The 22799-nt window shown below is 34.2% G+C and overlaps 2 protein-coding genes across 2 annotated transcripts; both read right to left on the bottom strand.

Moving 5' to 3' along the window:
• Window positions 1-1036: 1036 nt before the first annotated feature.
• Window positions 1037-9837, bottom strand: LOC107003015 (phospholipase A(1) LCAT3). Its single transcript, XM_015201259.2, has 11 exons — window positions 9486-9837; window positions 8655-8746; window positions 6351-6478; window positions 6029-6164; window positions 5671-5722; window positions 4763-4863; window positions 3918-4097; window positions 2985-3142; window positions 2846-2900; window positions 1939-1992; window positions 1037-1455 (listed from the first exon to the last, which is right to left on the bottom strand). Exons 1-11 carry the CDS (start codon window positions 9712-9714, stop codon window positions 1288-1290), a joined length of 1353 nt encoding a protein of 450 aa, XP_015056745.1. The 5' UTR covers window positions 9715-9837; the 3' UTR covers window positions 1037-1287.
• A 2049-nt stretch (window positions 9838-11886) lies between these two features.
• Window positions 11887-22788, bottom strand: LOC107004692 (endoribonuclease Dicer homolog 2-like). The gene is made up of 23 exons (XM_015202999.2): window positions 22665-22788; window positions 21124-21204; window positions 20826-21003; window positions 20481-20594; window positions 19596-19730; window positions 19005-19089; window positions 18830-18894; window positions 18526-18666; window positions 18103-18231; window positions 17277-17406; window positions 17063-17162; window positions 16613-16808; window positions 16384-16544; window positions 15905-16123; window positions 15569-15798; window positions 15218-15492; window positions 14691-15118; window positions 14497-14600; window positions 14231-14427; window positions 13903-14112; window positions 13014-13424; window positions 12383-12661; window positions 11887-12246 (listed from the first exon to the last, which is right to left on the bottom strand). The coding sequence occupies exons 2-23, from the start codon at window positions 21192-21194 to the stop codon at window positions 11887-11889; spliced, it is 4218 nt and encodes a 1405-aa protein (XP_015058485.1). The 5' UTR covers window positions 21195-21204; window positions 22665-22788.
• Window positions 22789-22799: the final 11 nt, after the last annotated feature.

Below are 22799 nucleotides of genomic sequence, written 5' to 3'. Positions count from 1 at the left end.
TTCACCCAATCAAGTTATCTTGCACTCAACAAGTAACAAATTGATGCAACCAAAATCTGACACTAGAAAATGAAGTTTGGAACTTGTTGATTTGTTTTGTTTTTATTTTCGATATCTATTTTAGAGCCTGATTAATTCAGCTTTACCCCTACATTAGACGATTCGTTAAAAGGAGAAACACTATCAATCTCATATCCGGTTCATACTTAGGAACCATATCACATTCCGGATCTAATAAAATAGGATGAATTGAGACGGTATTTTGTAAATACGTACTCCCTCTGATTAAAAAAGGATGACCTAGTTTGACTTGGAACGGAATTTAAGAAAAGAAAGAACACTTTTTAATCTTGTGGTCTAAATTAAAGTTATGTCAAATGTACCAAGATGTCCTTTAATTTTGTGCCTTAAACATGTCACGTGAAAAGTTAAAGTCTTGCCAAAAAGGAAAAGGGGTCATTCTTTTTTAAACAGACTAAAAAGGAAATAGGGTCATTTTATTTTAAACGGAAGGAGTAATTATCTTGAATATATTAAACCATTTCTCTCTTTTCCGATCGCCTGGAAAGGACAAGAATCCAAAACCTCTAGTTAAGATGGAGGGATCGCGTACATTCGATAGATCGTCAATCATGACATAGTAAGATATGAGACTTTTGTTGAGATGTGTGACTATCTCGTCTAAAAGTTTAAACGATTAAACATGATGAATTTTTATTTGATTATATCTTCAATGTATAAAAGGGGAGAAAAACAACACAAAAGAACTTCTAGTATTAAATTGTGACATGTATATTGTTTTATGATTAAATTATTTTGCATTTTTGTGATACAAAGTTATCCCAGTTAGATAAATGGTGTTAGAAATCCAGAAAAAAATGAGCCTGGACATTACTTCAACAAGAGAGAGCTTAAAGTTCTAATAAAACTATATCATTATAAAAGTTAACATTCTCAAATTCTACAAAAATAATTTAGGTAGATGAAAGTACTATTTAATGAAATGAAGAATTGCAGAAAAGGAGTAACGCCAAAAGAACGATAAAACCTCTGGTTTATTGCGTATATTTACACGAAAAACATTGTGATTACAACAAGTGTTGGTTCAAGTTTCGAATTCTCTAGTGTGTGTAATGCAGATTGTTACTAACATACGCGATGATTGAGAAGCTATTTTTCTACATTCTCCAGGGATTGTACGTGTGTATACTTATAACTACTAACTAATAAAGCTGAGAGAAGCAAAAGGGAAAGGGTCTAAGAATGAGCTGAACACATTGTTTACAACTATTGACCTGCATAAAGGTCCATTACTCTAGAGGTTGTGGAATGCACCTTCTTTTTATCGGAGACGCCAAGCCACTTCTTAATAAGCTCGAAAACTTTCTCATCGCGTAATAGTCCCCTGTGACCAGCCTGAACTCCTACTCTTTCCACTGCTTCACAATTATCAGCCTGCGGAATTATCAGCCGAGGGTCAGCAATCAACCAAGATATTGAGTATTTGTCAATAGCGTCACCATAGACGTTATGTTTCTCTCTTATATATATATGGATCCGGACTGGACTAAGCTTGAAGATCTAATTACGGACTGGAAGCGAAAATACCGTAAAAATGGCTTCTTTCTTCGAGGACTCTTTTGTTATATATATATATATGATATCATACAACGTAATTTCATTTGCCTTCCAGCTTAAGGCGCTAGTTCAGATGGAAGCCCTGATCTTTTTTTCTTTTTCTTAATTAGTATCAGACTCTGTGTACTAAAAATACCAAGATGCCATTTTTTAAAAAAAATATTTGTGGTGTTCGGGCCAGCTTGCGCAAAGCCTCGACTAATTCCACAGGGTACATGTTGCCTCGCACCAGCCAAGATACCATTAATCTTCTAATATAAAAGAAGTGTAAGGAAAAAATAGAGAAAGGAAGAATCATACCATTGCTGATTCAGCTGGAACAGTTCCATCACCATCCACGAAGGAATATTGGGGCTAGATCACAACGGAAATAGGTAATAATAAGTAGAAAAGCTTCAGGAAGCATTATATAACAGTAAAGACATGTAATATCTTAACACAGAATGAATTTCATCCCCGTGAACATTTCACATATTAGTCGCTATCCACTACCCTAAAGAACCCAAATGATGATTGACAAAGTCATTAAATTCTCCTGGGTGATTACAACAACAATCACAAGCATTACTAATGCTTCCGGGACAAAACGTGCTATCCTCCTCAAGGTGTGGGCTTGTATCTTTGGAGGTAATCTTATTGAAACTGGAAAAAAGATCGTAAACATTGTCCTAGGAAAGATATGTGGGTCACAAGATCTCTAGATAAATGTGGTCAGTGATTACATACGCCACATTAATTTGCAGATTCTCTTGCTAGACGGGGTCAACTATTCCATGCGCCACAAATTATAATGGTACAACCTATGAAAGCAAATGCCTTATTTATCTTGACGATACACATTATCTCTTTTCTAGATTTTATATAGGATTTGACTTTCTTATTATCAAGGGGAAATAACTTGTGTAATCGAAGCCAGAGTTCTAACAGAGAATCCGTACCTGATGAAACTCTTATCTTATATTTATGAGTACTGATAGGGCTCTGCCAACTTTCCAACCGTACAGGTGGTTTGTTATTAAAAAAGTTGACTATGAGTGCCTGTATTATTATCTCATACATGTATAGGTAAATTAAAAGGTGATTCTGGATGTAGTAGGGTTTTGTTGATCACTTGATTACAAATCACAAACACAGAGAAAACATGCAGAATTTTGGAACATCAGAATGTCACTCTTACTAGCAAGGAAAAAGAAATAAAGTTAGTTACCATTGTATGGCAGACATTCGTTATGTCCTCGATTGGAGAAGCTTCTGAACCGTAACTATAAAAGAAACATGTACACCTCAAATAGTGCAGAGCCTCAAACACAAAGTACTAATCTGTATGATAAGATACAGTTACGTACCTAACATCAAGAGGTGTATCAAAAGATGTCCCATAGATGTTATATAAGGGGATCCCTTTCGGTAATTGAGCATCCTTTAAAATTTTGCGAGTACTAGCTGCCCAATCAAGAATTGATAAGTTGAAAGGTAGAGGCACTGTTTTACCATTTAAGTTGAGCTGCAATTCAGGAAAAGAGGGAAAAATTAAATCACTTGCTATGGCAACTGCACTCTAGTCATAGATATGCATCAGAGAAACAATCTGTAATCAGTATCATCCAAAACCAACAATGACAGCTGAAAAACTCACAAGGTAATAATAACAAATTATCCATTTATCTCTATGTATGAGATATATGTTCTATTTGTCCATCCTTATATGGTTGCTGCACTTCAAGATGATGACAGATATATCACCATCCTGACAAGACATGTAGAAAAAGGGTAACTCAAGTTTAATCCTAACCTCTAAGCCCTGCCAGATTCTCATAAAAATGAGCTTAGCGGGTATTTGACACAAGGCATGCAAGGAAAGCTCATGGTCATTTGAACTTTGAAGTATTATAACAAACAATATTGAAGTATTTTTTTAGTTGAAGTACTACAGCACAGATATGAGCACCATATTTTGGCTAGTTATACCCGCACCTACTAGTAAAGTGAGCATAGAGTAGTTACACCTTTGCTTTTGGTTGAATTAGATTTGTCCTCTTAAAAGTACAATTCGTCCAAGTGGCACTTCTCAGCATTGCACACTTATTTTATTCAAGCCTCATTACTTTAGTTTTGACTAGTTCAAGCATGCATGAGATCACAAAATGCTTTCTCAAAAAACAACAAGCCTTCTCATTTTAATAACTAATCACCGAGTTGGGGAAATTTAGAAGTGTGAAATTAAAACTGGCAATATGAAGTTAATAATTCTAGTGGCTAAAGATAGCTAAGAGATATACCTCATTGCTCTTCAATGCTTCCTCAAAGAGAGTCACACTTGTGCTAGCATCATAACGTTCTAATTTAACCATTGTATTCCCATCCTTGGATTTTTTCCGCCATACCAGAATTTCAGGTTGCTTTTCCCACTTGAAGTCAGGATTTGGCAACATCTCATAGATTGAAGGGCACTCAATCAACTTGCAAAAGATAAAACTTGAGTAAATCAAAGTTCATCTTACGAGAACTCTAAAGACGGAAAGGAACTATGACTCTAGTCGGCATCTAAAGGATGACAACATAGACAATATTTGCAACATTGACAGATACCATATCATAAGAAATACAAGAACTACCAGGTGAAAGAACACTAGAACAGTCATACCCCAATCAGACAACATTTCCAGTTTAACTCAATGTCTAGATAACCATATTGTTTGAAAGATGCATCAGTAAGATTCAAAAAATTCTGGCAAGGCCTAGCACTACAATCTGAGCATTCAGTTTCGGGAACTCTTCTGATATATTCTATTAAATTTTTTAATTTTTTATCAGATATATTCTATAAACTATCTAGGGCCATTGAAGATATGACTGGAAACGCTGAGGAAGATATCTTTGTACGAGATGATGCATATGAAGTTAAGACATGCATCGAGCGTAGTTTGTATTTGACAACTTCACTTGAGTAAAAAAGAACTTGTCTTCGGTAAATAAGGAGGCAGATAAATTAAATTCATCATCCAATGCACATTTTCTATCTAAATCAACAAATAAGGAACTATTAGTAAGCTTAAGCTTTGTTTTTCTGCAGAAGTTATTAATAGGGAGACTCACACAAGTTTCCTAAACAAGAGAGGCTTACCAATTGATGAACTGTCCACCTTGACACAAAAAAGTTGCTTTCAAATCCATCAACGAACTGCACTCCAGTTAAAAGAGAATCATGAATGCATCCAGGAGCACCTGTTTACAAGAGATGAACATTAGCATTCTGCACACTTGTAACTCACAGTCTTGAGGTTCAGGGGCATTTGTTAAGGACTACCAACTCTAGCCAAGGTAATGTTTCACCAGAAATCTGGAAGAAAAAAGTCATAATATTCTTTTGTGAAGCTTGTACTGGAGTTCGTAAATACAAACTAATCTTCCACCAATTATATGCGATACTATTACTACTCCCTCTGTTCATTATTACTTGTCCACTAAACCAATAGATTTTCAAATTTACTTGTGGCTTTTAACATATCAAGAGAAAACAATTATTTTTTCTACGTTTTTCCCAAAACGTTTACTACTTATTCTCCAAATCATTTTCCAAGACCTAATACTAAACATCAATCAATTGGGTATTATAGTAAAATATTCATATTAATTATTGTTTCTTAAGGGGCATGCAAAGTCCAAAGTGGACAAGTAAAAGTGAACGGCGAGAGTATTTTGCAAAAAAAAATAAAAAATCTTTGACAATGATTCAGAATTAGAAGCTGTAGATTGTATTCAGTGCAACTATTATCAATTAGTTATTGGTTCTTTCTCCCCCCACCAAAAGATAAGCGTAAGCTTCTGATGCTGCCTGACCTTCTCTAGTTACACTGACCATCTACTTCTTTTTTTGTTGTTGGAGGGGGAGGTGGTGCTCAAATATGGTGATCAAATTTATATCACTATATGCATTATCTATGCATTCTCAGACTGGTAAGAAGGATATCTTAGCAATTCAAAATAGACATCATCTGCAAAAAGTTGCAAAGAGAAGGAAAGAAAAGTTACCTTGAAATGGGGTGGCAATGGTAATCCACTTATTCACATACTTGGAAAATACCTGAAAGGTAATTGTTTGCATTTAGGGATGCCACTCATGGAAGAGTGATAATTCTAAATCAAGAAGCTAGGCAGGAATGAAGGGAAACAGAAAAGTAAAATAGAAAAGATACATGAGCAGAACAAATAGGAAGACATTATCTTAAATTGGAGAACATAGGTGACCAACGGTAACAACAGGCCAAACCGCCTCCTCTTGTGCACACCACTTATGACACATCAAACTTTATCTTCTTATGATTAACATAACTTTATTAAATGCTGTAGGTGATTTGCAACTGAATAAGTATCAAGCAATTGCACTTACATCACTATAAAGAGAAATGAAACATTTGATTAACAATCCGCCCATGGAATGCGAAATAATATCAACTTTTCTTCCCCCAGAAGCCTTATAAGCTGTAGCCAACTTTTCTTTCAGGTCATTCATTGCTTTGTCAATCCTGCAACCATGTGCTAAAAGGTCCCTCAAGTGTGATGATAGTTTCAGCATAAAAATCAAATAAGGCAAAATAGAACTAAGCTTCTATTGTTTAATACCATCACATTCAACAACTTATCAAATAGTAAGCTATGCTACAGTGCAATATGACATAGTGGCAATGGAAATTTCAGCGGTTAAATAATACCTATTACTTTGGCGGAAGTCATAACCAAAACCAAACAACGTAGTTCCCTTTTTATATCCACATTTGACAAGCATATCAATCATATCATGAAAATGGTATACACCGGTCAAGTGTACACACTTAACCATCTGGAAATCAAACACCAGTAGAAGATTATGATCTCATTAAAGGAAAGTACTGCAGAAGAGGAAAAGAAACAAAAAAGATTTAACACATATTTACTTTTCGTAGGGCATTTAGAGTTAAAATAGATGAGGCTAACCACTGGTATCTTTTTGATAGGTAATACTACAAGTATTATACTATTATTTCAAAAGTCAAAGAACTTCAATATGTCCTCAATTATGCAAGAGTAATTCTCACTATTCATCGTCCATAATTCACACCTAGTGAACTAAATTTCATCGTCTTACCAAGATCTGTTTAGAATTACTTACGCTCCCAATTCTATTATTGCTGCTAATAGAGAAGGTACCAACTGGGACATGATATATAGAAGGAATATGCACAGTTGGGAAGTGAATGATCTGGCAGATCTTTTTGCTAGACTAGAACATTGTCACATTGATCCCCAGGCAGTTGATAAGTTCAAATGGGGACACCAAAAAGGAGTTTATACAGTCAAGGAAGGGTACCAACAGCTATGCTCTAGAAACCCCATGATAAATAAATGGCCCTGGAAACTCATTAGGAGGACCAAGATCTACACATTTACGGAGTTAACCCCTATCCAGTGCCTGGCAGAGCTAAGAGGGCTTCAATCCTTACTCTTTATCCCCATCTTTCCCCAGGCTACCTCCTAAAGTTGCTTGTTTTACCTGAACAGCTCTATATGAGGCATTTCTCACCAAGAAAACACAAAGAAAAGGAAAATGCAACTCCCGAACAGATGCTATATGTGCAAAAAAGAGGTTGAAACCCCCCAGACAGCTTCTTCTTCATTGTGAGGTGGCCTCAGAAAAATGGAGTATGTTTTTTTGTTTTCTGGTCTCAATTGGACCACACCCCTCACAGTTAAGGATGCTTATGAGAGTTGGAGCCTATGGAAAGTCGATAAAACCATCAAGAAGATCTGGTTTGGTGCATTCAGTTAGAATGGAATAGGAGATGTTTTGATGGAGAGTCAGCTGCTTTAGGCAATTTGAAGGGTAGATGCATTGCAAATTTGTTTAGTTGGTCCAACCTGTATCCAGCTGTTAATGCAAAACAACTTTAGGACTTCATTAACTCACTTGTTCTGGCTTAGATAGTTTGTATAGTTGGCCAGAGATTTTTTGTAAGCTCAAATACCATATCTTGTAATTCTTGCATCTTCTTGATGCTGTTAGTAATACCACTTACTTTATTAAAAAAAAACTCATTTTCACAGACTTGTTTCATTGGCCAATTTCCTTTCATAAAATATTTTCACGCGAGGTAAAGGAAACTACTGAAATGAAACCAGAGGCCGAGAGCCAATATCAATATCCGAGACAAAAGAAAGTGGGAGTTTTGTAGGAAAGGATAGAAACTATTTTTTACAATTAGCCAGATAAATTTATCAATTTATTTCCCAAGAAAACTTCTAGAACTTTACTGCTACGGAAATTGAAAAGTAAGGGTGGCTGCCCCTACCATTTCCTTTTAGCCTCTAGCACTGCCTGAATCAAATGTAAAATCCAGTGATGTCTTCTTTAAGAAGAAAAACATTCTTAAATCCAGAATGGAAATCTTGAAGTTTATTTTACTCAAACTTCATGTTCCATTCAGTGTTGTCAAAAAGAGGTGCCCTTAAACCCTAAAGCTCAGGGTAGGCGCTTCACATCACTTAGGCTGCACTTCCATGAAGACAAGTTAGTAAGGCATGCACCACATTGCCAATAAGTTATATCCTGAATAGAACAGTACTAAGCTAATTATGGTTAGCAAAATGATTTTAAAATTGTTAAAGAAATCATTATGAATGAAGTACTTAGTTTTCTAACATTGCATATATTTTTTAAAAAATTCTTAGTTGTGCCTTCTTAAACTAAAGCCCACACTTCAATTGCGCTTTATGTTTAACGCCCCCATAGACCTGAACTGCTTTTTAAGGCTCTTAGCCTCTGAGAATACTGGTTCCATTAATTACTTTTTTTGGGACAGGGAATTTTACTTAAAATATTCCGCATCTATATATACAAAGGTGATATAGATATTGTCAAGATTATATCATCTCCCCATACAAATTTGACGTAGCAAAACTACAATTTCTCTTTATTGATAAAACGTGATACTAAAGCACATAGATATACACTTGTAACCACTTGATGATGCAAAACGTACTAGTGAAGGATCCAAAATGTCAATTGCATAGAGTCCATAATCATCTTGTGGCACTACTATCTCTGTGCTATCATCCAATGCCTCTGTATACCCTGAATATCACACACCAAAACCAACAATAAGATGCAACAATTCGCCCAAAAGTTTTATTTTAAAAATAAGACCTTTTCAATGCATACTCTATACAATCTTCCAGTGTCCGTTTATTTACACGTTACAATTATATGAAACAGTTCTCGTCACAACATAAATAACTCTCTCCATTTCAATTTGTTTGTCCTACTTTGCTTTTTAGTCCATTTAAAAAAGAATGTCTCTTTCCTTTTTTTGACAACTCTTTAATTCAAACTTTCCACGTTCCATGTTACTTTGGTATATTCGACATATCATTAGTTTAGTTTAACATCACAAGATTCAAAAGTCTTTCTTCATTAAGTCCAAGCCACACAAACAAAATGAAACTAAGTCAAAACAAATCGAAACGAAGGAAGTACTTATGAACAAAATCATTTATTTTGCATATATCCAAACAATACCCATAATCACTTGTTTTAACCAAAATACTAAACAAAATATTACTAGCAAAACACTACTACTCTATATTCCACCAACAACATACTCAGTGTAATCGCACAAGTGAGGTACTACGAAAGTAGTGTGCATAAACTGTTTCAGATAGACCCTCGATTCAACTAACACATACAAAAAAAGCAGTAAAATGTAAATATTTTCCTCAAACTCTACATTTATGCTAATAAAAATCATTAAAAATATATATAAATAATATATTCAAAACTCATATAAACTAAAAATCCAGAAAAAAAGCCTAACCTGTTTTTGGATTGTAAATTGACCATAACTTTTTTTTGAACTCATGTTCAGCTAGGAGAATTCGGACCCAAACTCGGGTCTCGAAACTACCAAATTTCTTACTCTTAGAATGGAGAATGGACCCAGCAATACCCGATACTAACAAAACCGGGTTTCTATCAGCAACAACATCGTTACCGGAATCGGACCTCCGACCCGGTAACAGACAAGAGAAGTACTCCGTCAACATTTGAAACTTCGCCGGAGCTCCGAACGGCGACGGTTAACTCTCCGTTTGTGGTAGTTGAGCTGCTGAAGTGAAAACTGGCATTGAAGAAAAATTGTCCTTTTTTTTTCTGTATTTGTAAAAAAAAATATAATTTGGTGGACTAATTAATTAGTCCTTTTGATTGAAAGAAGTGTGTGGAAAAATGTGAAAATGATATTTTTTCAATTATGGAGTATCTATCGAAAATAATTTTTACGAGAATAGAAGTAAAGTATATGTATACAATATATTTCATCATCTTCAATTTCCAAAATATTGTGTAATAATTGAAAATTACGACACTGAAAATGTAATTCGATTATTCTAAAAGATTCAGTATCTATCAAAAATAATTTTTATCAGAATAGAAGGTATAGAGTATACTTTATCCTCTTTGATTTCCGAGATGTTGTGTAATAATTGAAAATTATGACAATAAAAATGTAATTTCAATTATTCTAAAAAATTCAATATTTATCGAAAATAATTTTTACGTTTTAAGTGTTCTACTTAGAAATCTTGTTCAACATATATATTTTTATTTTAAAAAATTGTCAAAAATGGACATATTATTATTATCATAAATAGAGACGGATCATTAATACTTATACGTGTACTAGTATTAGATAAAGGAGAAAACTCGAAATTTATTAATGTTTAATCGTAAAAATAATAATCATATATTTGTTTTTTTCAATAAATAATGTGAAAAATTGGAGTATACGTAAAACAGTTTAACTTTGACAGGATATTTACGTATGTCGTCTTCGAAAAAATTTAAAATGAAATTTATATATTTATAAACTACGTAAAGAATACTATAAATAATAATTATAAATAATTCAAAATACTTGAATCTCGAAATGTAAAAATTGCTACATAAAATATAGAGGAAGTAATAAATAAAAAACACTTTCGTATATAATATTGTCAAGTGTTTTTTTTTTCCATGATGTTTTTCTTGCATTTGTGAACCACCTATATATTTTTATTTATTTAATCGTTCGAAAAAAAATTGTTATTAATTTGAGGTATTAATTAATTTTAAGATCATTTTAGTCAATTATTTAAAAATAAATCATAAATTATCCTTATTTATTTCGTCTTAAATGAAATAACTCTAAATGTTATTTTCTCAAAATGATCGTAAACACAATTTTTTAGTGAGAAATCTTCCAAATATATTTTTATTTATTGTAATATCTCTTGTTCCATATGAAAATTTATTCATATCTTATTTTTGCATTATTTTAGTTCTTTTTTTTATTTTCTTTTATAAAACTTTGGTTTTTTTTTTTTTTTGATAAAAATGACACGTTTAAAGAAGAAGAAACTATTCAAAGAAATCAAAAGTCCAATAAGCAATTAATAAAACAATAAAATAACTATCGCTATTTTCTAGTCTAGATAAAAACAACTCAATCACCAAATACAAGTTCATTAATTATTTCTTTCTGTTTTTTATTTATACGTCGTTCTTATTAAATTTATGTATAAATGAAATAATTATTCTTATTTTACGTTTTAAAATTATCGACTTTAAAGTATGAATTCGATCAATATAAGAAAATTAAATAATTAATTTATATTAATTAATTAATTATAAATAAATGTTTATTTATTAAAAATTTGAGTTAAAAAAATAAATAAATAAGAATACATTATTTATTTAAAAACGTAAAATCTAAAATGATGAAGTATAAATAAAAACAGAGATTAGTAATTTAAAAAAATAATAATAATAACAAGAAGCATCTTTTCAGAATTTGGAATATGCTCTTATGATTTTGACTTATAAAAAATATTTATATATTCAACGAAATTTCACAAATAACTATATAGTATTAGCTTTAGCCCCTTGATATTTTGAGGCTTTAATCTTGTAAAAGAACAAAAACACTATAACATAGATCACATTATCCGAAGACCAATTCAGAGACTACTAAACGTCTCACAAAGCTACTCTCAACGAGGATGTTGAAACTATTCAAAAGAAAGATTTCTCGACTAAATCCGTCTTTACGAAAGAAAATAACCATAAATGGAGAATCTTTCATTTTTCACATAACAACAAATCCAACAGTACATTATGAAACAACACACCCAAACAGAATGACACTTACAATATTAGATGCAATTCTGGGAATTTTGTAACTACTGTTCAGAAGCATTAGATGGACATTCTTTCAGAGACTTGAGCACATTTTTGCTAGCCACCTTCTTGGCTATTAGTTTGTCTCGTCCCGAGCATGTACTCGTGTGGACAACGCCATTTGCTTCGACCTCTACTGTGATATAAGCTATACCATTCTCACGAGAGACGACATCCTTCTTCTTTATATAACCTTTCTGGTCACATAGTTCAGTTAACTCTCTTACCGGATGGGGCTTTAATGTCTGAGGTGTAACCAACGGTTCCAAAAGAGGTCGTATGCACTGAAATGTAGTGTCTTTGTCAAAGCCAGAATCAACAAAGATCGCACCACCAAGAGACTCTATAACATCTCCAAGCACCTATAGCGAACCAAAAACAAAAAATAAGACAAATCTGTGGCATAAAATGAAGCTCTGGACAATGGGAAGGATTGCAGAAAGAGCTTTCAGTGACTTTTTCTTCTATATCTTTAACTTCGAGGCAAGTATTCAATACCTTTGGGAAAGTAGTTTCAGCCTCCCATCCGAACGTGGAGTCAAGGTTCAATTTCTCGAAATCCTCAACAGTACTACATATCTGCCTTTGGAGATCTTGGGAGGCATGAAGAATGTGCTTGTGCAGGCCAGCCTTAACTGCAGATTGAGCATAGCATTCGTTGTTTACGGAGGCAGACCTCAAATCAGTAATTAGTCCTGGAGTCAGTCCAGGATATTTGAAATAGAGATGTGCTGTAACAACATAATCGAGCACTGCATCTCCAAGAAATTCCAAGCGCTGCAAAGCCAGGAGATCACATGAGCATTTGAATCAAATAGAGTTAAAAAAGACACGAATATCGATTTTAAAGGAAGAAACTATGAATGTTGGAAGTGTGAATATCTATTGAATATCTATCCTCTTGGCTCTCAGTGTGCAAGAAAGGCTGAATATACCGCAAAGAAACCACAACACAACAAAAAAATGATTCATTTCGTGCAATCATGATGCATATTTCAAGTACTGCTGTTTCTATGATATTACTCATCTTGAGTGCTCATACAATAGATTGGTCCAAATGTGAGGATACACATATAGTTCTAAGTATTTAACAACATTAAGATGGATAATATTTGTTTACGGGAATAACCTGATAGCATCGTGGAATTTCAGGTAGCATGTAAGATCCATGAGTTAGCGCTTCAACAAGCAGAGAAGGATCATTGAACTTGTAATGTAGCAGGGATTCCAAGTATCTGACATTAACTAGCTTCTCAGCATTCATGGGAAAGTGCCTTGACATAGGTGCATCAACAAAATTGATGTCCACTCCAAGCCATTTCATAAATGACAAAGCCGCTACTTCCCCACCCGAACTGAGGTAGGCACCTATTAGTGCCTCGACCACATCAGCTACTCTCTTACTTTTAATCTTCTGTTTTACCCTACTATACATTTTATCTGAGGACGTTAGGAGCTCTTCGTCGAAGCTGTGAACTTGAGAATTATCACCAGGAATGATCCATGCTTTAAGATCGAATGGTTCATTACGGATAAATCCCTGTAATCAAAGGTATTTATTTAAGGGAAACCAAAAAGAAGAAAAATAGAAAAAGAATTCAGATAGCATTTGCATCCACAAAATTGATACTATGCAGTTAAACCAATAAAATATAAAGGAACTGCATGAACTCTTCAAAAATTCACGGAGATAATTACTGATACAAGTATCCCAAAGCACTCGCTCAAATTGACATGTCTTAAAATAATTGTACTCCAATTGATGCACTGACGAAATATGCATGTTTTACAACTATGAAATAACTACAAATTTCCATTATAACAAACAGTATACATGCAAGAGTTGACAACTTTTAGGGGGCAGGCATGAATAACAGTCAATATTGGATCTTTAGTCGAAGTGTACGAGCAAAAATCCCCTGGTTATCCTTAAGCACCAACGAGACATATCCGAAAGAAAAACAATAAGTCACCCAAGATTAAAAGAAACATGGAGTTGACCACCAAGGAATACCTACCGGTATTTTACGAGCACATCCAAGCTTGCATAGTGCAGCATTGGAAATAATCTGAGTTTTCTTGACAGTGAGAAGACCCTCATGATGATTTTCGTAAGTCTTGAACAGCTTTTTACTGGCAGCATATTTGAGAAAAGAGTCTCCAAGTGTCTCAAGTGATTCCAAATGAAACTTCTCAAGGCATTTCTTCGTTGTCATTGCTTCCAGAATCTAAAATAATAAACCAAGGAATAAGTTGTGGAAACAAGAGTATGTATGTAGCTCACAGCTTAAGAAAGACTGATTTAATTAGAGCAAAGATCTGAGATGAGATCATAGCAGCACATACCTTAGCGGTTGGAATAGGAACATTCAGTGTGCAGTGATCCAAATGCATTCTTTTCAAGTTTGAGGCCATAACCAAGGACTCAATCCGATGCATGATTGAAGGAACATATGAATAGGTATTAAGTGTAGAAATAGAGAGAGGTGACATGATGAGGGAACAAATTTCAGGAGGCAACTCAACAGATGAATCAGTTGAATCTGCAAAGGAGCCAAAGCTAAGTGATCATACATAAGCATTATAACAAAAGAAGAACCCTGTGATCGAACCTTTAGCCTTCTGAGTTCTGCTTCTCTGAAGGTAATTGCGCACTTTACAAATATGTTTTCCCCTAAGAAGTGGTTCTTCTTCAAAGCATATGTTGATCCCATGCCTGTAAACCGCACCTTACTTAAGTGTTATGAAACCAAAAGATGATATATGGAGAAGGTGCACCAGAAAATCAGAAGCTAATTGTACAAACCGCTTTCTGTAGTATTCTATGTAGGTTATGGATTCTCCAGTTCTCATACCCAACAATGAGTTGCAATCCAACTTATCCAAAAAACCGGTAACGCAGTATATATGGCCATTGTGAGGTGTAAAGACCAATGAATTCTCCAACATGCAGCTACATACCAACCCATTTTTGGTGTTCACACTGCGTTTGCGATCTTGAGTAGAACACCAATCCATATGCTTATCCCCAAGAACTTGAGACGGAAACAGCAAAGAATTCACACATTTCCAATTTATTTCAGGGGTACTACCCAAAGACGGGAGCAACAGATAATCAGAAACTGCAGAACCAATAGGCGATTGAACTGCACCCAAAGCATCCTGCAGTATACTCAGATCACGGTCAAGAAGAATTCTGAAGACACTGACTTGAAACCTCTGACATCGTCGAATCTGGAGAGAAAGAGATCAATAGAACAAAAAAAAGTATCACCAATTATTTTTATAGGTAACGAGTAAAGAGATGATAAGAGCCATCAAAACTATAATCACCTCTTCAGCAGTAAGTGTAACAACTTTACTATAATTAAGTTGAACTTGCAAGAGTCCCCTCCTATCAACGTCCAAGTCAAATGCCAGTATTTCATCATCACACTTGAGCCTTGTCCTAACAGCAAGTATAATCTCATGAAGCTCGAAGTCGTTGTAAGAGGCATGTTGCATCTCAACTAGGTAGCAGTAGTACACTGCTTCTGAATCATTGCTGCAATGACTAACCAATTCTGGTGGAAAGTATTTTGATTCTTCAACAGTCTGGATTTGACATTCTGCACAATATAATAGGTTAGAAGTGGAGCATCACAATCCAAAAAACCCACATTAGATAAAAGATGTTAGAATTACCCAATTCTTTGTTGATGGTTTCTTCCTCCACGATATCAGGAACAAGATTGTCAGTCAAGGCACCCACACGATGAAGTTCTTCACAAGCTTCCAGGCATGCAAGTTGCTTCAATATTTTTCTATTCCCCTGTACACTAATAATTCTTTGCAGTGGCGAACTTTTGGGAAGTTGTAGTGTGCAGGTTCCTGTTTCCTTATCAATCACACACCTAGGATTGGGTTTAAAGTACCTACAATTGAATTGAATGCCAGACCATGATGCAATATTTAACACATGAAATACTCAGTGATACCAGAATCCTTAATACATAGCAAGAGAATATGCAGAGTACAAACCCATCCGACGGTAGCCTTGAGCAATAGAAGTATAACAATGACACGCTAGAACTGAGGGTGACAACTGCTCCTGTGCTTTCAACTTTGTAGCAAGGCTCATCATACAATTCATCATCTAGAGGTGAACATGGAATAGAAGCATGGCGTAATGATTCTTGCCGCATTATCTCTCCACTAGCCATATAGTTTTGCATGCGAGTAAGGGTTGGATCATCCCCACTAGGATTTGAGTCAAAATGAGAATGATCAGTTCATTGTTATAATCAAATTTCCCAAATTGCACAAGATGTTAAGAGCTAAAGTAATTGTTTGTCTATTAGATTCTTTTAAATAATTAATTTAATACTTCTATAACAGTAGTGCAAATAGCAAGTGACAACATCAGAAATAGCATCCAGTAAATAATACACCAAAAACAATAATAAGAGAACACTGAAAAACATTCATAGTATCAATTGGAATAGATTGACAAAACATACTCTCTGACCATCAGAAGAAAGTCGGAGTTTTGCATTCGAGCTCGTCCACGTGATTGTATAAAGCTACAAACAGTAGCTGATGGATCAAATCGAATCACAAGATTGCAACTTTGAACATCCAAGCCCTCTTCAAGAATAGATGTCGCTACAATAATGTTCACCTGCAGTGTTTGCATGGATGTCAGACTTAACATCTTCAGAAACTATCTAAAAAAAAAATTAGACTTACCAGCCCCTTGCGAAATTCTTCAACAATTTTATTTTGACTTTTTCTACTCTGTGACTGGAGCACAGAAACATGCCCTGCTGTATACTCAGTTCTCCAACCACTTCGTTCCGGAAGCAACTCATTCAGTAGAGACCGAAGAACAATGGCTGTAACAATTCTCTCAACAAATATAATGCATCTCAAATCCTTTTGGTCCCTGTTATCAACGAAGTAAATCACTAAAATATAGAATCCTATTTCCAAACAACAGAAAAATAATCTCAGAAACTGTCCAAATTGAGCCCCAAGGAAAGTTCTCACTATTATTGATGAATCCAAAGTAGGCTCAATATTTAAAAGAATCTAACCGACCACTTCCCTTTTTTCTATTTATTATCCAAAACCCCAATTGATTGAACTAACATTAACGCTATTGACTAATTAGTAGATTCATCATTCAAGCGCTCTCACCTGTACTCAAGAAGAGACTCTAGAAGACAATTAACTTTGGATGACAAATATCCAGCATCCGCATTTGCCTGAATATCACCACCAATTGACCAATGTGGCCCTATGTTTACAGGGAAGAGAGAGTGAGTGAGAGAGAGACAGATTGCAGAAGGAAATCAAAAAACAATCTTACAGCTCAAGGAAAAAAGAACATGGATGTTGCTAACTATGATACCTGAAGGTAAGCGGGCCGAAAAAATCTTAGATGCACCCAAACTGAAATCTCTAACAATTGTCTGAGCACATGCATCAAATTCTCCCCATGAAAAGAAATCATTTTCTTCAAAGGACAAGAACTCAGCTGCCTGATTCAAAACAAAGTCATGTTAGGAAACTGATCAAGGACAAAACGTTTATTTAATTATTACCAGTGGCGGCTCGACGTAATTGGGGGCCTAAAGCAAAATTTTAATTCGCGGCCTAAAATATTAATAAACTTCATATGCGTATTTATTCAAAATTTATTTTCTTACACTATTTAGATGGAAATTACTAGTATTTAATATTAGTTTTAGGTAAGATTTTATCAACTCAACATTAAAAAACATCATTTCAAGCAATTATTATATGTATTATTCACATAATGCTATAAGTAATAACTTGACAAATATTAAACAAAGATAAGAGTTTAGAACCATAGAATTTGACTCAAGAAGTTGATGACAAAGTATACCTCATTTTAATATGTTTGTAATAATGCTTGAAACTAAAATTTAAAAAGAAATAAAAAAGAATTTGTAACTCATTTTGTTCAACACTTTCACTATTAATTCTTATTTTTTACAAAGTACAAAAGATGTTAAAGAGGATAAAATAATATATTTTAAAAAAATTATACCTTTTATCATAAATAATCAATTTTTTCTATAAAAAATTTAATAAATAATTTATTCTTGACAAAAATTTGGGGCCCCAAAATTTTGGGGCCTAAGGCAAAGGCCTTATTTTTCATAGCATAGAGCCGGCACTGTTTATTACTCCAGCAAGGAACAAAAATTTACCTTGAAAGCCAGCCACACACCCATCTCACTCAAACAAAATAAGAAAGCCATGTGAAGTTTTGATAAACGTCTTCTTGCAGATCCAGCACTCATGGCAGACAGGTTTGACTTTGAAATCGAACATTCATGCTGCAATGATAAGAAAAGTTAAACAACTAAAACTGGAAGAGCAAAAAAGTTTGACCCATATGTTTAAGACATGATTTCTCCAGTCGCTACTATAAGGATAGATTAAGGTTTATTTAGTAGTCTCGGTATTCTTTCAAGAAACTTTCTGTTTTCTGGTTGCACACGATGTAGAGAAGTAGAGAGGTAAAATAAGCTAAAATGATAATTGATATCTTCAGAGCAGGATGAAAGGTTAGCATGAACATTCTGCAAAGTAGAAAGACAAAATACATTGGCTAAAGAATTGATGTTTACCTTTTCTTTCAACCTTTCCAGGTCATGAGCTAAAGTATTAAACAGTGAGCAAGGAATATCCACATGTTCATATATCTTCAACTTCGGATTTGAGAATGGGATATACTCTGCCAGAACAGATTCACTGCTACACGTGTATACCTTCATTTGCAAAGGGAGATCACAATTAGAGGAACGGAATATCTATCTAAATGTGTGTTTATGACTTTCTGCATATAAAACGATATGACAATCATTCAAAAGCTAAGAGTTTAATGCATGCACAGCTCTTTCTCTGAACTACAAGAAGACTAATTGAGAGAACCTTGGAATTCATAAGATTTTCGAGGTCATGGATCTTTTGCCAGTAACTATGTACCGTGCTAGCACCTGCATAAAAAGTATAAACATGAGAATTAGAGAAAGTGAGATAAACCAGTATTTTATGATGTAGAAAAATCTCAAAAGATGTACAAAGCTATAAGATCAATCCCACCAACCTTTAGACTTTATAGGGGAAGCAGTCATCCCAAATATTCTTGGAAGTTGTGCGCTCTCATGGGTTAACTGGTGATGATAGAACTCCTGAAAGAATATTAACCCTCTAAGATAAGAATCATTCAAGCAGCATACCAAGTCATGCTCAAGCAGGATTCTAGTTAAATCTTTTCTTATGTGGGTCACATGTACAAAAGAACCAATGACATGCCCACAGGGGATTCCACATCAGGTAAATGTACACATCACATAGTGTGCATGCAAAAGAATTCATCCACTATATATGTCTTCACGCATTCTCTCTAATATCTCCTTTTGGTAAACTTTTGAAATGAAATATTGTTGAAGTGGCAGTAACTACACAATAATTATGATATCCATTAACAAACAATCAATTGTAGTTGATATAACGCTGCTCATCCTTTCTGCTTAATGACAAAAGTAGGGTACTGTTGCTGCGAAGTAGGGAACCGAGAGAGTTCATATAACAACATTGTGCAGATGAAGAAATTGCACTACTTCAGAAAATATAATCAACAATTAGCTCAAAAAACTATCCTACAGAAAATTCAATCTTAGCAAAAACAACGTACCACCATTATGCTGGCATAGGGGTGTTTGCCTCGTGCATTGTGGCACTCATCAAATATTATAACTTTTATCATGTCTATTTGTAAAAAGCTGTGCCTCAAAGCAGCAAGTAGTATTGCCGGAGTCATAACAAGTACCTGAAAGACAAGCCTGCAGTGATTACTCATGAAGCATCTTAATATAATAAATATATAATGCCTAACTTAATTTCTAGTATATAAATGCTGAACGTCAGATCTAATATATTCGAAGAGAGCCCTTCCAAGAAAAAAAAAGAATCTTAACGCAAACAACAGCAGCTCATTAGCAACTTCCCTTGGAGAATAGCAATTAGCATATTACTATTCCACTAGACCCCAATACCAGCAAATATGAGCAACTAATTTCAATAGACTTTACAATCATTTCTTTTCCTTAACTGATCTGTACAAAATGTTGCTACGGTTCACTGCAATTTTGATCGAATGGTTACCGGAATGGGATAGAAAAGTATATCACATGGGTTCGGATATCCCACCATTTAAGTACAAAATGTATTCTGGGAGTAATTAATACTCATAACCAAATGCGAGTGATATAATCTCAAATTCTATCCCGGATTGTTATCTATTATCCCACCAACTATACAAACCCTTAAGGTCAAAGTTAGGTTGTTGCGGGCTTGACCCTTCAGCTGTGGGCATTAATATATAGATGCAGGCTTTACTTTAGCATAGAAGCATATACTCCATCTACCATTACTTCAGGCAATAGAGAGGATTGATAAACAAGTCATTTCCATTTTATTCCCATATAGTTGTTTAGTAACTTTAGGACTGGAATTCTTTTAAGAACTCAAGCTACAGTTAATAATTTGTCACTGAAGATAAAATATAGTTCATACACACCTCATGATCATCCACTTGTTGTTGCCATGTAGAAGCATCCCAATAATCAACGCCCATTTCTCCCCAATATTTGCCCACTTTTAAGTCGGTATGCAACATCAGAGCATCTCCTTGCTTGTAATTATCAAATAACAAGATCAACAACATTAGGATAATTCAAATGCACAGTTTTGAACCTAAAACCAAGCTGCCTCAAACATATAACAAACTGCATAACATAAGAAAACTAATGGGGAAAAATTAGTTCTACAATCTTTATACTGGAGAGAAATTAGTGGATAATAGAACTATACACATTAAGATGATGAACTTGAAGGGACTAGATTGAGAAGCTAGAAGTACTACCTGAGTCACCAGAACAACGGTCGGGACCAAGAAAACAGCTATGTATGGAGACGGCTTCCGAAGAAGGTAAGCATAGCTTCTAAGAAGCATAATTGCAATCAAGGTCTTTCCAGAACCAGTCTCTAAGTAAACAATGGTGTTCTGCTTTAATGCTGTCTCCAGAGCTTCCAACTGATAACTATACATAACAAATCAACATGTACATTACAAAAGTTCATTTTCTTAAAAAAAAATTCTTTTTTCAATCAATATTTTTTCCTAACTCCATTAAAAGAGAAAATAAATGTAAGATGCCAACCTTCTTGCAAAAGGCAAAGGGTCAGCAGAGAGCTGTTGGTTTTCAGAGACTGCAACATCAGTTGGCTCCATTGATTGTTCTCTACATTAAAATCAGACCAACCAAAACTGAAAACGCCAACAAAGTAATAAAAATGAAACAACAAACTCTCCAAGAAAACGACAACCAGGTGATCATACATAAAATTTATGTAATATACACACTTCAAAGAAACACAAAGAGAACCAAAATCCAAGAAAATCAAACCATAAAAAGAAACAGGGTTTTGTAAGTTCAGCACTAATTTATTTATTTATTTTTGATGAAGTAAGTTGTTTCATTACCGGCATCAAGAAGATGCAAAGAGTACAAACGAAGATATGCTAGCTCCGTTACATGATAGCAGTTAAGACACGGGAGCCAGCCACCAATTCAAAAAATCTAGAGAAGGCTTAAAACATGACTATGTCTGGCCTAGAGTTAAAGAGCTAATAAAATCTAAGAAGACGTGTAAGTTCAGCACTTATAATTAAAGATTTAACTTCCATATGAACACCCATTTCAAAAAAATACATATAAAAGAGTGATCTTTATGGAAAACAAACACAGGAATAATCAGCTGGCTCCATTGATTTTGCTATCTACATTAACATCAAACCAAACAAAGGTAAAGTACCAAACAAAGGTAAAGACACCACAAAGTAACAAAGAAGACACATAAAACACTGCAATGAAATGACAACCAGATAACAATACCCTTAGTACCATTTCAAAGAAAACCAAAATTTAAAGAGTACACATATCAAATCAATAGTAAAAAGACCAAGACTCTGTAAGTAAAAGAACATGTAATAATGCTTCAACTCCCCATGGAAAAACCCATTTTAAAAAAATGCATAAAAGAGTGATTTTTATAAAAAAGAATCACAGAAATGGTCAGCTGACTCCATTTATCTGTTATCATTGAATCAAACAAACATAAAGACACCACCAACAAAGATGAAACAGAAAACAACCAGGTTACATACCAGGGTTTAAGCAGCCTATTCATCTACATACTCATTTGTACCACATTAAAGAAACACAAATAAAAACCATTACCCAAGAAAAGTACATATATCAAACCAGAAAAAAGAAGACCCCTGTAAGCAAAAGAACATATCATCAAAAATTTCAACACCCATTTCATAAAAATACATAAAAAAAGTGATCTTTATGAAAAATTAAACATAGAAACAGTCACCTGGCTCCATTAATTTGATATGCACATCAACATTATACCAAACAAGCATAAAAACACCAAAAAAAATGAAACAGAAAACAACCAAATAACATACCAAGCTTAAAGCACCATAATCATCCACATACCCATTGCACCATTTCAAAGAAAAACCAATATCCAAGAAAAGTACACATGTCAAATCAGAGAACTTAAAAAAAAACAAGATTTTTGTAAGTAAAAGAACATATAATCAAAGATTCAAAATCACCCTTTTCATAAAAATGCATAAAAAAGTAATCTTTATGAAAAAAGAATCACAGAAATAGCCAAGAAAACTCACTGACTAGTGCTGAATTGCAAAAACTTTGAAGAACAGTTATTCAGTGTTTAGTGAAGAAGAAAGAGTGAGTAAGAGATACAATATGCTAGAGGTTTTTATAGTAATAAAATCAAAAAAAAAGTTCTGCAACACCCC

This window comes from Solanum pennellii, chromosome 11 (assembly GCF_001406875.1).
Source record: "Solanum pennellii chromosome 11, SPENNV200".
NCBI classification, from domain to species: Eukaryota; Viridiplantae; Streptophyta; class Magnoliopsida; order Solanales; family Solanaceae; genus Solanum; species Solanum pennellii.
The sequence above is the reverse complement of the archived record's forward strand: the minus strand, read 5'-3'. Positions and strand labels throughout refer to the sequence as shown.

Bases quoted from the DNA above. Each gene is read 5' to 3' on its own strand.
- LOC107003015 (XM_015201259.2), bottom strand. From the start codon at position 9,714: ATGTTGACGGAGTACTTCTCTTGTCTGTTACCGGGTCGGAGGTCCGAT. The intron at 5,723-6,028 runs GTAAGTGCAATT...ATTACCTTTCAG, and splicing joins TCATTTCTCTTTATAGTGAT to GTATTTTCCAAGTATGTGAA. The intron at 4,098-4,762 runs GTAAGCCTCTCT...ATCTTTTGCAAG, and splicing joins GGTGGACAGTTCATCAATTG to TTGATTGAGTGCCCTTCAAT.
- LOC107004692 (XM_015202999.2), bottom strand. From the start codon at position 21,194: ATGGAGCCAACTGATGTTGCAGTCTCTGAAAACCAACAGCTCTCTGCT. The intron at 18,667-18,829 runs GTTCTCTCAATT...TTGCAAATGAAG, and splicing joins AAAATCTTATGAATTCCAAG to GTATACACGTGTAGCAGTGA. The intron at 18,232-18,525 runs GTAAACATCAAT...TTATCATTGCAG, and splicing joins TGGAAAGGTTGAAAGAAAAG to CATGAATGTTCGATTTCAAA.